Source organism: Cariama cristata, unplaced genomic scaffold (assembly GCF_000690535.1).
Source record: "Cariama cristata isolate BGI_N322 unplaced genomic scaffold, ASM69053v1 scaffold42491, whole genome shotgun sequence".
Taxonomy (NCBI): domain Eukaryota; kingdom Metazoa; phylum Chordata; class Aves; order Cariamiformes; family Cariamidae; genus Cariama; species Cariama cristata.
In genome coordinates, this window is record NW_009599547.1 from 28559 (window position 1) to 45798 (window position 17240).

Genomic DNA, 17240 nt, shown 5'->3' on the forward strand with positions numbered 1-17240 from the left:
CCATCCAAGAGCACTATTTGATTGCCACAACCTGGCTGGGTGTACCTGCATCTCTGACCTCCATTTCTCTGTATGTAAGAGTTTGAATTTTGAGAGCAGGTTTCTAATGTGATACTCAGAGCTCTGAATAGGGAGACGGTTACATCTTTGGTTACTCAAGCTTTGCATAAATCCTAGAGATCTCCAGCTACATTCCTTGTCTCATTAATCAAATACAACGAAAAGGAGTCTGTTGCTAAAGGAAGGGAATTAGGAGGCAGAGTTCTCACGCTGCAAGTCAGGAAAGGCCTTCTGGCCCCCATCTCCAGATAAGTACTGGTGACATGTGGAGAAATTCTGAGTGTTACTGGGATATGCTCTTTGAATGTATCTACATTTTGGTCTCTGCAATGCACAGTGAGGATCACCAGAAATTTTCAATGCCAAAAGTCATATGAAAAACCTTCGGGAGGACAGCCCTTTGTCTAGGTTACATGGATTAAAAAAAAACAATTACAAAAATGGAGAAAAAAACTAACAATCCCTTTCATTCCTCAGTGGCTTCTTTCATGGGAATTTGGATACGGTTCCTGAAGCCCAAGTCCCACTCCAACCATCTGCCATGGAGGATCACTAAGAAACAAGGTTCACATAACCCACAGCTCAAGCTCACTACCAGTAATTTCTATAGAGTGATATTTTAGGATGCCTAAAGTTGGATGGACAACATTAGCACTTGTTCATCCTACACAGTATAATTCAGAAATACTTATCCACACTGAGTAGTTCTCTGTCATGGACTGCCATGGCAGGACAACAGCCTCACTCTGAAACAGGTGAGGAGAAAAGTCACCCAGAGTGGGACTGGATGCTCATTTCCAAAATCCCATGGACATTATACACCTCAACAAATGTGAACTGCTCTCAACTTCCCTGCCAGCTGTCAGGAGCACAGGAGAGTGAGGATGTGTATATTCAAAGTGGTTTGCAAAAAGATACTCAAAGGAAACATATTTTTTTTTTGTTTCACTTGATCTGATACACAGATCCAAGATGACATTTCCTGTAAACATTAGTCTGCTTCTGCAGGAGATTCTGCACTAGGTTTTCTCATAGTTTAGGTCAAGATACTTCTCCTCTGCTTGGTTTCTGGCCAGCTGAATAGGCAGGAGGCTTGCTTTTGCTTCCTATACTTCCTTCCAACCTCCATGGATAATCCTCCTCTAGTTGCTGCCAAACTGCCAGCAAAAATGTAGTCAGATACAACAATTTCCTGCTTATGTGTCATTTAGTTTCCCACGAGGCCCATTCCCACCAATTGTTGCTTTAGTCCCCATCCATACCAAAAGAAGTAGCAATCAGCCAACTATTTGGTGTCAGAAACAAAGAGCATCATTGCAAATCCTCTGCAGTCCAGATACTGCTCTCCAAGATCTGAAGAAAAAAGTCTCAATGCTATGAAGACCTCTAAAATTACTTCTTTTTCCTCCCAACTTAAACAAATAGTATGTCTTCAAATTCAGACCCCAGAGAGAAGGCTGCTCCATCTGACACTGGGCAGAGACAGAGTTTGAGCCAGCAAGGTAGGACAGACAGAAGAATATTAGTTTTAGCAGTCTGGAGGATGCTAATAATTCATTGAAAAAAAAAGTTTTAGTCTTTAATTCATCAGATGACAAATTCCCTCTGAAGACTAAGCAACACAGGTAGAGATGATCATGCAACTCCTCTGTCCAGCTCCTGAAAAGTCATCCTGAAGGTGGAACTCACTGCCTCAGGCTGATGAAAAGGCCAAGTTCAAGATATTTCCAAAAATGAAAATATTGAGTAGCTGAATGGTTACAAAACCCTCCCACCTCAAAATCTGCAGCTAGACAGCAAGACTGGAGCGTGCAGTGTGGACAGATGATCCCGTAACTGCTGCTATGAAGTTTTTTAAGCTTTCTCAGAAACCATCTAAGATATGGCCCAGCTGAAGATGAGATACTGGAAAAGGGAAGGCAGGAGAGGACTAATGTAGTGGGTAAGTCTCACTGAATGATCTCCAGTCACTTGGTAAACTGAATGCACCATGCTACAGCCGCACAGAATGTGCTAAAGAATACAGATGATACAGGTGATACTTAAAAGATGGGGGGCTTCGCCTTGGCAGCAGGAAAAAGAGCTTGTTCATTGCCATGCTCGGTCATGGTGGCTGTAGAGGAGCTCCCAGAGAGATGATGTAGCTAAAAAGACTGAGGTACTCTTTGGGTATGCAATCAGGGCACCTTCAAAGGGGATCAGGAAGCCAATGTTAGCTCTTAGTTCCTTCACTAGACCCAGTGCTGGTGCATGCCCTTCACAAAGGTGGTTAACAGTCTTGAGACTATTCAGATGAGAAGGCAAGAAGATAAATAAAGGACAAGAAGAGCACATCTTACAATGGAAACATCAAGTCACTCCTTTGGCTTAACTGGGAGGTTAGTCACTATGAAGTGACTTGTCAGCAGGCTATATAAAGGTCTAGAAAGGACAGAAATTTAGTAAGTTAGTCCTCCTTCACCTGGCAGACAAAGTTATAAATAGGATCCAGTGTCTGAAAGCTACAGTTGGGTATTTTTAGTCTTAATTTAGTGATGGTAATAATTAATCAAAATAATTACCTTAAGAAGTTGCTGTATTTTCTGCCACTTTTAACAGCAAGATTAGATGTCTCTCTAAAACACCATGCGAGCAACTAAATCAAGGCAATCCTACACTATGTATTACTCTGGTCAGTCCAGAGATTACAGTGGTCCTTCCTGGCTTTCCTGTCTTTGGTAAGACCTTCAAGCCCTGCGAATGGCAAGCCATGGCAGTAAGCAGAAAATCTGGCAGACATTTCAACATGTCTCCTCGAAAGACACAGAAATCCACACACTACGACGATGCACCACCATAACAGAAAAGAGATCAGATTATCTCAGCAACTTTGCTTTTGCCAGGTAAAAATTTTGGCTAATAATCTGTGCATCGCATTTTTTTAGAAAGATCTTGTAAGGATGGGTAAGGAACCATTCGGATGGTTCAGATGGAATTATATCATCACCTCTGGAGAAAAACCTATCTTTAATGAATACGATGGAAAGTGATTCCTTAACAATGGCCTGAAATTCAGTATGCTGGGTGGAAACCTCTGCTATTGGAAACAGGTCTTTCCACAGGTAAAACCCTGTGCTAAAACCTATCAAATTCTTAACATGCTGCTTTATACATACAAACAAATATTGCCAGTGGAGCCTGTTGCTAAGGTACTGTGGGATCAGTGAGTGGGAAAAACATCTGAACTCACAGTTTTCACTCACTGCGATGGAGGAAGCAAAGACACGCCATCCAACTGGAATCTGGATTCGGTTTTTATTTGGATCTGTGTGGAAACTACACATGCTACCAAAAATGACCCCTTTACCTAAGAGAAAAAGCCATGATGGCAGCTGCTTTTAAGAAACGTTGCATTTAAGCACTTTTGATGAACAAATTGAATCCAGTGTCTGTCATGATAAGACAAGTAATTGAGCAGAGAGGCTTGATGAACTTCCTTGAGCATCTCAGGTGTCAGGGTGGATGTAGGTCTGTCTGTTCCCTATAGAGCCAAGTATGATCACGGGGCTGGCAGGGCAGGGTCTTCGACAGCCACGGCCCATCCCACAGTCCCTGAAAGAGGTGAGCAAGGCAGGACCAGAGATGACAGCCAGGTTCAACCAGGAGTCCAGATCATCAGGAAGCTCATGGCTATGAGACAGGTCCATGGTCAAGCTGGCAAGTCAAGCCACAGGTCAGTGGCAGGATCAGCTCTGGTGACGATAACCACGGCCAGACACATACCAGTGATCCTCAGGGAGGTCCAGAGTGATGAGACATCAAGCTGTGAAGTCAGTCTACGGGTTGGGGTACAGAATGATGGGATCCACGGCCAGGCATGGGTACGTCTACAACTGAGATGGAGATCAACATCCTACAGTGTAGCTCAGGCAGGGACTGATGGTCCAGAGTTGAGCTGAAATAGGGAGTCTGAATGTGGGCACAGGCCCCATGTGAGGCTGGTCAGGGCCATTAAGATCTCTTAGTACACTCAGGGCCCTGACACCACTTTAGATTTTCATCCCGGAAGCAACAGACATGGATAGCTGTGCAGATTTTAGTGCTCTCACCACATACTTCCCTGACCAGGGAGTCTGCAGTCTTATCTGCAGTTACCAGAAGAGGATTCAGTGAGTGCACACTCCTGAGCCTGGACTTACCAAGCTAAAATCCATTCTTGGTGACTTTTCTAGCCAGTCCACATCCCAAATGCACTAGGTTTTCTCTGCACTGTAAACACACCGTCTAAGACCAATCACAACAGCCCCGCCACCTGCAGATGTGGTTAAATCAGTTCCATCTTACAGAGCAGGCAGAGTCTGGAGGAGGACAGAAAGAAATCTCTGAACCCTCCGCCTGTGCACCTCCACTCAGAGACATTTCTAAAACTGGGACAATGAATGTGCCTACAATCCACTTTTTTTGGAAACAGCCTCTGGCACCCTTCTTAGAAAGAGTGAATAGGCTGACAGAAACAACATAAGAATATGTATTTTAAAAGAGCAATAGCCCAGTTCTAAGCATATGAAAAAGCCCCTACTCCTTGCTAACAAAACGGAACTTTTGAAGAAGACATTTGGCATTAACAATTCCAGGGAACCCCACAGCAGAGTTCTTTTCCAGACAGCAGGTATCCAGCAGCACTGACCAAAAATTATCCTGCAAGGTCCGATTGACCCTGCAGGATACGAGTCCTTGTTTTAGCCCATTTTCAATGAATTTTTATCCGTTATCACAGAAAACCAGAAAGACAGGCTCCGGAAGGGAAGTTGACACTCAAGCAGAGAGACCCAGAAAGTTGAATTGAAAATGCTGAAGTATTTTCCTTACCCACTCCCACTATGGCTAATTTTTCAGCATTTGCCTTATAACCAGAGAACAAGACCAGGGTAAAGACACAGTCTCAGCTTTACTACTTCTGACTGCTAGGGCCCAAGAAAAGCCAGTTGTGCTTTTCAAAACTCATGTGTTTACAGCTACCTCACAGGACCTTGGTTTATGCGAAGAGCAGAGTCTGAGCAGTAGAAAGGTGGGAGGATGTACTGGCCAGCTTGCCTTGAGAGCTAATTATGCCCTCTCCTGTATGCTCATCAGGGTTAGTGGTTTGTCACTGTAAATCATAAATTTTACTGGTCATGGGAACTAGGAGAATAAAAAAAATGTTAAAGGAAAAAGAAAAGTTTATGGGGAAGGGATTAAACCTCATGAAAATATTATCCTGATCTGATTTTAAGTGTTCTCATAGTTAAAGATATTTGCTGAAAGGACTGGAAACCCATCTGCACATCTCAGCGATTGCTGGTCTAGTCTGCAGCAGGGGCAGCTTCTTTTGCTTTCACAAAGGTTACTGCAGAAACCATGGTCCAAGAATGGCTTCAACCCCAGTATTCAAAAGAATGTGCCTCCTCCTCCAAAACTAGAGTCCACTACTCAAAAAGTGGGCATCAGGACTCTGTAGCTGCACTCTGCACGGGGAGAAGGGCAGTATCTGTGTGGAGCATTCATGCCTGCAGTCAGACCTGCAGGGCCCACTTCAGACAAATACCTCTGAGAGAAGAACAGTTATGTTTTTCTTCTATGGTGGAGAGCCTAGACTGGAACCAGCAGCTGCAGTCTATTACTACAGGTGGTTGGGAGGGTGGAGAGATATCCATAGTGACAAACCCCCTTGCAATGGGAAGTACTGGCAAGACAAGAATCTGCTGTTGCTGAGCAGAGATTCAAGGCACAGTCCCTGCAGCATACTGCTCCTTAGCTATCTGTACAGGGGTGGACTAGAGACACCAAAGCCTTGGTGTTTGAGGGTCCATCTATACTAGGAGATTGATCTATGGCTGATCACGACCAACAGCTTTTCTGAGGACTTGAAAACACCTGAATTAAGAGGTGGAGTTTGGGAGTGCAGGGTTGTTTAGGAATAACTGTTATGTGTGCAATCATAAGCAGTGGGTTAGTTCCTTCAGGCCAATGGGCGATAACAAGACTAACTTTGTGATGATGGCGGTAGAGGTTATTTTATGCCCTACACCTTGGTCCATCTCCATGCTTCAGAGAACCTGCATGGGAGCTGTCAAGAGCCACCAAGCCTTGACTCACCTTAAAAGTGACAGTTTGGGGACTATGTTTCCAATTTATTTCTGTGTATGTCTAAAACCAAAGCTGCCTTATTATAGTAACTGAAAAACCTAACTAAAGTTGAATTTGGTAAGGGAGGAGTGTGCGCTCCCTCTGCCGGCTGCAGATGAGCAGCTAAAGAAACCCACCAAGCTAACGAGCTCAGCTCATCCATCCTCATCATCAGCCAAAATGCTGGCAACCAGATGGACAGGGGCGAAGAGCAACCATGTTGGCTCACAGCATTAAAATTGCAACAAAACACAGGGCAATGCTATGAAAGAAGCATGGAGTTCAGGTGTAAAGAACTTCTCTGCATACTTTTAGAGCATCCAAAATCAGCATGTAGCAAGAATTTCTCCTAACTATTTTACTAGAATTTTGCACTGAATTATACTTAATTGCTCATTAAACCCCCCCCTTTGTCTGGGGAGTGCAGATCGTAGTGTCCCTCCAGAGTGCAGATCGTAGTGTCGTGTAGTATGCTGAGAACTGCCTTTTCCCGAGCTCCCTGAAATAAATATTTTATTGCCTGTGATTTAGTAGCAAGCTGCCAAGGTAATTTACATGATTTTGAAAACCAGTTTTAACTCGCTGTCTGAAATAATTTCTCAGAAGCTCGTAAGAAAGATGCTCCTTCCCTGGCATGTATGTTCAATTATTATTTAGGGGAGTCTAAAAATTTTGTGCATTACTTCAGTTAAACAAGAAAATAAAATATCAAACCCCCAAGGAACATACGTAGAATTGCATGGACTTTGGTAAAAGTTCAGTAACATTACAGATCTAACAGTAATGGTGCCCCTATGAGAACAGATTCCAGCTCAGCTTTACAGTGCCCTGGTCAGCACATGATCTACATCCTGCCAGCTGCAATCCCACAGGTCCAGGGGAAGGATCTACAAGAATGATACTCTTTCCTGCAACCCTCGTGTTTACCACCAACCACTGTAAATCACAGTCTGTAATGAAGTAAATCTCCAGTGGGATACTCACTAATAGGTGCATGCAGTGCCACGTGTTCTTGGTAGGGAGTGTAGTATTTGTACTGCTTGCCACAGAATTCACAGGTGTAATTGCCAGTTTCTGTGAAGATGAAACAAATACAAGATCAGAAAGCAGTACAGCACCCTTTCACACAATCACCGATTTCCTAACTTTTTACATAGAAACTGGTCAGGTGACAAAAACTAGAGCATATTCCTCATGCACTTGGAACTTATCTGCTTTGTAATTCACACATCCTTTTCCCCAACAAAAAAAACAGTTAAAGTCAGTGTCCAGAGTGACAGACTGTGCACAAAACGTCCAGTAGAACTGAACGCTACAGGAGATTATCCCAAAATTACAGCAAGTGAATGTGCAAAACAAAGAGGGGATCCATTTCTGAAGTCTATATTACAGATAACACAGTTCTGTCTTCTGGTTACAGCCACTCTGTGATGTGTGGACAACAGGAACAGTCCAACTAGGAAACAAGTTGTGAAGTTTAAATCTTAATTACAGAACTTTCATATTGGCATTGTAGATTTCTCTTGCAGGAGGAGGGACGCTTCTGCAATAGCTGTGCTAATTCCTGCTTTGGGAGTACTTGAAATAATGAAGTAGTGTAATCACATACTGACACCTCCTGCTCCTGCCAGTGCTGGGAAGTACAAAACTGACAGCACGCTGCAAGCCAAAGGAAAATCCAGGGTTAATCAATTGTTTCCAAAATGGAGAATTCAGAGAAATGCTTTGGCAAAGTCTGGTCCTCTCTTTGTTTCATGAACCCACCACAAAGGCAGTGTGAATGCAATCACCTGCTAACTCTGTCAATACATCTTAAGACCCTCTCTAATCACTGCCAGCTTGCTTTTCTCCTGAACCACTCTCTTCTTCTCTTTACCGAGCTCTTGAGCAGAAAACATCACAAAGCTGCATTTCTTAGGGCCAGGGCTGTTGCTGTTTGGTGTTCATTTGAACCTAAACGTATCTTTCAGCACCCCTAAGGTCCCCAAGCCTCTGTGTAACACAATGCTTTCTGGTTTTCCTAGAGGTACTCCAGCTAACGCCAAATTGGAAACCCTTGTGCTTTCTCTTTCACATTTGAAGCTGTGTAATAGCTCATACTTGGACCAATCTTCTGGAACGGTTCCGGCTCCTCCTCCTTCACTTCATCGGCTGCTATGACGGCCTGGTCATAGGGGTCTGCAAGAGAACAGAACCAGCAAGAGAGCTGACAACAACCTCAGGTTTTCCTTCTACAGCTGCACGGGCACTGAATGCTCCTGCATCTGTAATGGCATTTCGATCTGTTACAAGATTTCAAGACAGGAATTATAAACCAAATGACCCCTCTGTCTGACTTGTCCCTTCTCCTCCTCCTCAGGTGCCCCAGGATTACCCCCACTTCCAGCCCAGTAACATGCCTTGTAGGTGTATAATGTTTAAAAATACAGAGAAAGACTGAACAAACACATTGCAAAGCCTGATCTGTAGTTTTCGATTTTCTTCCAGTGCATCTCCTATGTAATGATGTTATACTGTCTGAAAGTGGGCATGGTAATGCAGTCTGCAAGCAACACAGCTAACAAACACTGACCAGTGACTTTCTGCCATCTAACAGCACAGCTAGCAACAAATCAGAACCCAACCCATTTTATAAAATAATTTAATTTATGTCTTAACAATGCACTAAATCACCGTAGACATGAAACACCTGCTTCTTTGATTGTCAGAAGCCTGATCAATCGTATGGACAACAAAAGCCTGCCATCTACTAGGGCTGGGCATCAACCTACTGGTTGTAGACATTGACGGAGGGAGGATGCTCCCTCTCCTGCTGCAACCAGTGACCAAACTCCCTTGACTCTTACAAGTGTAGAATCAGACCTGCGCTGCCTGAACTACTGAATGCTTGAAAAGGTTTGTGAAATAAAGCACATGAAGGATCTCAGCTTACCTGCCCGGTTTTCTGGGGCCCCTTCCACACTAAAAACTAACACAGAATAGAAGAAGGAGGGGAAGAAACAAAACAGAAATTAAATCCTCTTAAATGGCCTTGTTTTCCTCCTGTATTTCACGCACCGCTTCAGCATATTTCAGCCCCACAGAATAAACCAGGCTTTGTGCCCCAGTCCCTCCTCTTCCCAGTAGCATCCACACAGAAACTATTTAAGCATGCCCAGCCCTAATATACACAGATTCTCAAGGCCTTTGTTCTGACACTGACACAGCCCCACGTGAAGTTCAGATGCACAGCTCCCTCACATTTGTGTTTGCTAAAACACAACCAGTCCCTTGGAGGAACTGAGACAAAGTGTCCTTGCAAGACACAAGTGGAAGCCATTTCCAAAGCCCTCTCATAACCCTAGGCAGAGCTCCCTAACCATAACTATGAAGACACGTTTCTGACAGAAGCAGACACGTCCACCTCACAGTGACTTTCAGCCCCAATAATTTAATTTTGGCTCCCCATGGGAGGAAAGGATCTTGCTGTGGTGCACCGCAAGTGAACACTGGCTGTTCTTAGAGCACATTCAGATATCCAGGTGTTCCAGTTAAAACCAGCAATTTTTCTGGACACCACATATCGTGAAAATCCACTTGCTTTTCTGAGACAGTCCAGCCATTCAAAACCTTTTGCTTTCCAAGCAGCTTCTTTCTAAAACTCTACCATGGCTTCCTCCTTGGCCAAGTGAGGAGCAGTACCAACAGCCTTGTAGCATACACAGTGAGGGTTTGGAGTATTTGTGTGCTCTGAGTTGAGGAGCTTTAGATGCCCAGTAAGCAGGGGACAAGCCAAAGACAGTACGTTGTTGCTTCTACTTCCCTCAACGTAGAAAAAAGAAACACTGCTTCTGGAGGACGGTGTCTGCTTCTGCCCGAGTGTCAACAGCCTAGGCCACATCTACATTCACAGAGGAAAAACTGGCCTGTAAGGTCCACTGACAACTGCATCAGTTCACTACCACAGTGATTAACAAGAATGAAACAACATTTCTCAACTCTGAAATGTGGTTTCTCACAGAGGAGCATATTGGGAATAAACCTGTGAAGTCAGAAACCAAAAGGCAACCAACTCTTGCCCAGCGAGTAGCCAGATTGACAATTTACCTTGAGGTACTCGGTTCTAGCCATGAACCTTCACACAGACAGGACGGCAAGGACCGCAGGTCCCAGCAGAGAGTGTTATTTTGATGCACATAAAGATGCAGCAAACTTCTTCCTGTAGTGCCTGTGGACTGTGCCTCCACTGAGAAAGGCGAGCAAGCCATGCTGTGCAATGTCCTGTACATCATGGGTCGCATGGTCCTGCAGAACCACATTTTGCCTTCCTCAATGACTTCTCATTCTATTTTGGGTGTCTGAGCGTCAAAACAGTACTCACCATCCACGGCATGTAGGTCTCTGTGTTCTTGGAAGCAGCTATAATATTTATATTTTTTCCCACAAATGTCACACGTGTACCTAAAGTTGTCTGTAGGAAGAAGAAAACAGGCCACTTTAGAAACTTTGAGGTAAAAGGCAAACACTCCAGACAATGCTGCTCAATCAGACACCCCCATGCAGTTACACTCATCCCACATGCTCTGTCAAATCTCTAAGGCACGCAGACAACCATTGCCTCACAATGTCCCCCGTGTGCCCCATGCTATATGGCTTAGGGCATATTCTGATTTGTTATTTCCTACTCAGGCTGCTCTGCTCTCCAGTACAACCTCCACAAGATCTCACAGCAATGAAGACGCAGAGCAGCAGGACCTGCTGAAAACTTTGGAAGTTCAGGGCTACAGTAGGTAAGTACTGGTCAGGATGGGGACAAACTTGCAGAACTAAACACAGAGTCAACATATGAGCTGCTAGAAGTCAAAGTCTTAATATGCCAACTACAACGTGGACTGGATGTGCCTACACGCTCATACCACGCTTGGTTCTCACTGCTGCTGCTTGCTGATTACTAACTGCATCCAAGATCCCATATAGGCATGTTACAACAAACAAAACCAAAGAGAACCAACAACCCAAACCACACAGGACAGTAAGGTACTCAATGAACAGGAGGGCTGATGGAGCCTGGTTTCATACATATTTGTACCCTAGACCCCCTCTCTTCATCCCAGCAACAATAGACTCCTTCACCACAGCTGTGTGGGGAAGACAGGCAGATGCAAAAAAGCTCAAGACATTTATGAATTCCTTTTGGTCTGACTGGGGACAATGAATGTCTTTGTCTCAGCTATCACATCAGTGTAACAGAAAAATGTCACTTGTCAACTTGGTGGGGTTTTTCCATCTTCTGATGTCTGACATCTACCTTGGGGTACAGACTGACATCCATAAGTAGTCACCCCACTGCAACCTCCAGCATTTTACTTGTCAGCTGACCACAGCAGTTGATGGGTTGTGTGCTCCTAGCCCATTGCAGACAGAGTAAAACACATCAGCTTGTGCAGCCACAAAGGATCTTGAAACTGATGTGTTTGACTTGACAACAGGAGCAAGCTAGGAGTGTACACATCTGCTCCTGCGGCTCCACACATGAGCTGCCATTCACTAAGCTCCCCTGCAGTAGCTCAGTTGTTTGCATTCATGTATCCACACGATTAGCCAAGTTAAAGCCTTGTTTTCACCTCTTCCATACTGTGTTCAAACACACCAGCGTATGCACATTAAATAAGCTTTTATTTTACTTCTCAATAATTTTATTTTTTAAATAAATAAATATTTTAAGCTAGTATGCATTGGTACAGTCTAATCGCTCACTTGCGTTCACTATTGCCGTCCATCAGCACATGGGGTTTCAACACTAAATGAAGAATCACTTTCCACCCTTTATTCTGCTTGGCAGAATGAAAGTAGAAGCTATGGTGATCTATAAGAGAAAAATGCCAAATATAAAAGGTGTTAAACAGCTGGCCACTGGAACTTTACCCCTGCTACCAAAATATATTTATATCTTCATCAGAGCACACCAATGATAAGCTAGATCTAAAGGACTTTTTAAAATGAAGCCTGAACAAGTGAGACAGAGCCCAGGCGTACATACCAAGATGAAAAGGATTCACTGCTTCAGACAGTTCACTGCTTAAGGAAGAGGAGGAGGAGAAGCAAAACACGACTGCAACAACATTCAAGCGATAAAAGCACTGGTGGGTCACATTTAACTATTTTTCATTATATAATCTTAGGCAGTCTCCTTCTGTGGTCGTACAATGGTGCTGAGGGTCTCAATCTACCCTGGAAACTTTCTGACAACAAAGAGAATCTAATGATTGTGAGTGAATATCTGTATATCTGTTGCAAAAAAGATACAGTCAACTATTAGCAGCAAAAATTCCTAACGTGTCATCAGTAATCAGTCCCACATCGCTGGGCGTCCCCAAGACACGAAACCAACCTCGTTTTTGAAGTGTAATGAGCCATGTGATAGGTGAAATGAAGACCAATTCTTCAAAGGAGTACCAAATACCAAGCACTTCCAATACCTCCATTTACAGGAAGAAAACCATTAAGGCCTTAGTTTGGAAGAAAAGTGCCCAATAAATAAGGAGACTTGTTAGAACAGAATAAAACTAAATGCTAGAGACACACCATTTCACAGATTCAAACAGGCATGGGAAGTTGTAGTCTCTGTAACTTAGGAAAGATTGTGAGCATCTCACTGTCAATAACCGAGACTTGCGTAGCAGCTGCTGGGTATGACCACTTCCTTCTCTAGGCAGTGGGGGGAAAATGAAAACATGATACAAAGTTATCATAGCACACCCCGAGGGAATAGGGTTTTGCTTGTTTTGTTAGGGGACTGTTCTCCCTAAGGAAGAATGATCTCTAGAGATTACAGTGAAACAAGTCATTATGAGAAGTAAGAATTTGTTCCAGCTGGTATTGGCACTAATCTCTTCCTTGACTCTTTACAGGAGACAACACCCAGTAAATGGTGCCAAGCCTCAGAGATGAGGAGGTCTACAGAGAATTCAGAAAGTATCAGGGGACTGCCAATGTGTAGATAAGCTTTACCCTCTTTGAACAACGGTCACGCTTCCAGGGCTGCACCCAAGTGCCAGACTTCTTCCTTCTTACCCAATAAAGCTCTTTTTGCTCACAGCCATCAAATACTCCAGTGCTGTTCCCAGCAGTGGCAGCTGTCTTAGCAAGACACTCACTAAGCAGAATTAGCCTGTACACTACTACTTTTCCTGTTGTAACTGCTACACCAAGGTAGACCCCAGCTGGGGCACCATACCCAGTATATTTAACATAATGGGAAGAGCTACGAGAGACTCCCAAGTGCTCAGGTGTGCCTGCAAGCCCATCCTGAAAGCCTCATCCCTAAACCTCTGAAGAGATGGTACCAGACACAGCCAAACTAACGCTACTTAAGCAAGTCTGCTCAGATTCAAGCTCTCTCCTATCACCAGGCAGACATAGTGCAGCTCCACCAAAAGCAAAAACATCCCAACGGGCACTACTAGGACTACAGGGAAGGATACCAATTAGCCCATAGCACAGAGGCTCAGTGCTGTCCCTTACTGGTATTCAGGCAACAGACCTGCAGAACACATCCTTGCTGCAAGCTGAGCAATCCCCGTATTACACTGCTGCAAATCTAGAGTTTCAAAATGCTTAAAAGACATCTAATTAAAAACCAAACTCCAGTAAATATCATTCGTCCTTCAAGCTCACGAGTCTTTTCAAGAGGAGCAGTGATTTCAGAAGGAGGTCTAAGAAGTAGCAGCCTAATATACTTAGACAGCCCACATTTAATCTTGTGAAATACACGCACCAAAATACAGTACCATGTCTTACTAGGAAAAAAGGCAAGCAACAGCCTTGTTACAAAGCAGCTCCTCAGATATAAAAGACTAATGTACTGAGATGGCAAACAGGCAGGTTTTTCAAGAACCCCAACAAATAACTCCACAGGACCCGAAAGCGTTTCTGACCACTCTGCTTGCAGGTACACTTCCAGTAAAAGACAGAGAACGTCCTGCTCTTTTCTGTCTGTCTCCAGGGGCTGCTGCTGGCTGGCTCCTGTTGTGCAGTCTGCGTTCAGCAATGACTTGTAGCTGCTGAAATACCCTGCCCTAGGGGATGATCAGCCAGGTCACCTTTCTTCCTAAATAATGTATCAAATATTTTGAGGTTTTTTGGGGTTTTTTTGCTTCAAATATTCAGCAGAGAAGAAAGCATATATTTCATTTTGGCAGGAAAGAGGGAGGGCAGAGAACACATGCCCAACAGTGGCAGGCAGAAGAGGTTCCTTTCCTTAGGGCACTTGGCCCAGGGTCTCAGTGGATTTTGCTCTAGAAATCCAGGAAAGAAATGATAGCAATCAGAAATTTGTTGAAAGATCAAGACTTTTGTATCACAAGCTAAAAATACCGCTCACTTAACCCACCCTCTTAAGTGCAAGAATCTGAGATCACAAAAACTGTGTACAAACTAGTTTCCACTGGGCTCAAAGAGCTCTGCGCAGCATCACAGAAATCGAATTGGAAAAAGTTACATACATCATCCAGATGACATCACTGCAATGATGACACCACCTCCCGTTAAGAGGCCAGAATGATGAGATCTCCACACAGCTGGCTGCGGGAGCTCCTTAAGGACTTCTCCAAGGTGAAGAACAATTTTCACCTCACCCAGAATTCATACTGACCTTTCAAATGGAAGAAGTTGCAAAAGCTACTTGACAGAGCAGCTCTCAGGGCAACTAGGCACGTTGCAGATCCTCTTGAATCCTAAGTGATCCTACTCTTACACAGCACTGCAGAAATAGCTGTCTAGTAGGGACAACCTCCAAATGGGGAAGGGCAAAACTGCTGAATATAAATAGATTGCAAGAGCCTGCTGAATTATTCCTAAAACCCAGCAGTGTTCCAGCACCCAGTCAAAAAAGCACCAAAATTAAAAAAAGAAGAGAGGGCAGTCTGGATAGCGCTACTTGTCCTGCTCCATGGTCAGGGTGGCACTTTTATGCCATAATGTTTGAGAACGGCAAAGGAAGAACCAAGCCTCCAGGAATTTCACATTCCTGGCTCATCTTGGGAAACAAGGTTTCCCCAACAGTGATGAAGTCCAGCAGCATCTCTGAAAGGGGAAGGGGTCTGGATTTCTTGCAGTTAAGCCCATTGCAATACATTTATCTGTCATTTCTCTATTTGAGGTTGTGATGTTTCTCCTCCCAAACAGGTTTTCTAAGTGAGGCTTATGTGACAATGAAGTATCACCATTGTCCTCCAGCCACAGCCAGTGGATCACAGGACAGTCCATGAGATGTTCAGCTTCACATTCCTTAACTGCTTCCTGAAAATCTACTGGCAGATGCTGGAGTCCTTCTGAGTCCTCCTAGTGACGAACACAGAGGGCTGGAGCTGGTGAATGGCTGTGTAGCAGTACCTGAAAAAAGCACCATCTTTCCTGGGATGTCTGCCTCGCTGAAAGGAACCATAAGCAACTCCAACACTCTCCCCTAAGAGTCAAAGTCACCACGATTAAACCATCTAATGCAAAGAAACAGGGAAGGCTGGCATTTTCTGAGGTACATGCTGCATGCTCGCCACTGGGAAACACCTTTCTGAGCTGTGTCCAGAGCACAGACTACCTGAGCAGCCTCCCCAGAAGAAGACCCAGAGGAAAACAGCGCAGCTACTACTTCCTTACAGCACAGCAGGGAGAAAAAACATCTGGGACCCTCACTTGTTTCTGTGGATTCCACCCAGGGCAGCACAAAGACAGCTCTGGAGAGAGGCTTCTTCTCCCTTTCCGCAGCCAGAGGGGCACCTAGATGGAAAGGAACATATTTATGGATTCCTAAGCTAGCAGGATATTCCCCGCGCAGGTTCACAGACAATTCCTTTTATCTAACCCTTTGGCATCTTAGGGACTTCCTCCTAGAGGCTGGACTGGCAGTGGGGAGAGGCAGAATGCAAGTTTGTGGACATAGAACTTACTGCCAGTGGACCTCCATCTACTCCTCATTCAAACAGTGTTCCTGCACAGAAGTTACGAGCTTTACAACTGCATTTTACAGCCAAGTAGAGAGTTGCCAGTAAAATCAGTTGCAATCTACATCAGAGCTCAACTTCAAGGTGTCTAATGGCAAAATTCCTTGAAAAGGGAGCAGGACTGAGCCCAAAGTCAGCAGCAACCCCTTACGAGGATTAAAGTATCTAGAGTTACATTAGTAAGGATTAAATAATAATAAAATCCAGAAATTTGGACAGGACAGAAACCCTCACACACAAAAGCACAAGCCAGCTCCTAAGTGGAGGTTAGGAAAAAACTTTCCCTGTGAGTAAACTATTCCAAGATCACTCATTTCATGATCATTTACTTCCTTCCCACAAACATTTGGCCTTTGTCAGGAACACAGGAGACATCTAGGAATACATTGGCTTAACCTAGCATGGTGCTTCCCATGCTTTGCAAAGCGGGGTCCTCAGGCTGCAAACTACCAAGCCACTAAAAAGGTAATCCCAAACCCTCACACAGAGGAGCCAAATCCTTAAAATTACCAAAAAAATGGTGCAAGATGTTAGCTCACCTTCAAGCTGGCAAGGGGCTAAAGGACAGGTGGGAGGGCACCTTGGTTTCTTGCTGAAGCACTTCAGAGCTTAGTCCCAGCTCCTAAGAAGAGCTGTTGCAGATGCATTCAGCAGCTACAGGATTGACTTCACCTTACAGCATTTTTTAAGCGGCCTTCAAGTAGGTGGCCAGTGAATTCTATGTATTCTGTGATACTTTATCCAAACCATGTGTCAGCTGAATGTATCAGCACGACAGGAGATTTAAATGCAGACCAATCAGGGCTGTAGGTAATCCCTCCAGGTTTGGAAACTTGATGCCAGACTAGCAGGAACTTCCATACAGAGGGGAATATCCTGAATTAATTTCTGAAAGACAGTCCCCTTGTTCATAATAGTCTGATGGTCACATACTGTAATTTTTTTTTAAACATTTTGGGGAAAAGGAGTTTTGGGTACTACTCACTGGATGTTGAGAGAGAAAAGTCTTCCCAGGCATTCTCAGGATGTTACACATCAGTGAATTTCCTTCTCCCA

The 17240-nt window shown here is 44.2% G+C and overlaps 1 protein-coding gene across 1 annotated transcript in view; it reads right to left on the minus strand.

The window, feature by feature from the left end:
- Positions 1-17240, minus strand: part of ZNF618 (zinc finger protein 618) — a 57687-nt gene that overhangs the window by 28552 nt on the left and 11895 nt on the right. Inside the window, exons 2-6 of the mRNA XM_009709703.1 lie at positions 15877-15960; positions 10565-10654; positions 9137-9172; positions 8305-8382; positions 7189-7278 (exon numbers count right to left, since the gene is read on the minus strand). Coding sequence (XP_009708005.1) covers positions 7189-7278; positions 8305-8382; positions 9137-9172; positions 10565-10654; positions 15877-15960 — 378 coding nt within the window. The remainder of the gene's footprint in view (positions 1-7188; positions 7279-8304; positions 8383-9136; positions 9173-10564; positions 10655-15876; positions 15961-17240) is intronic.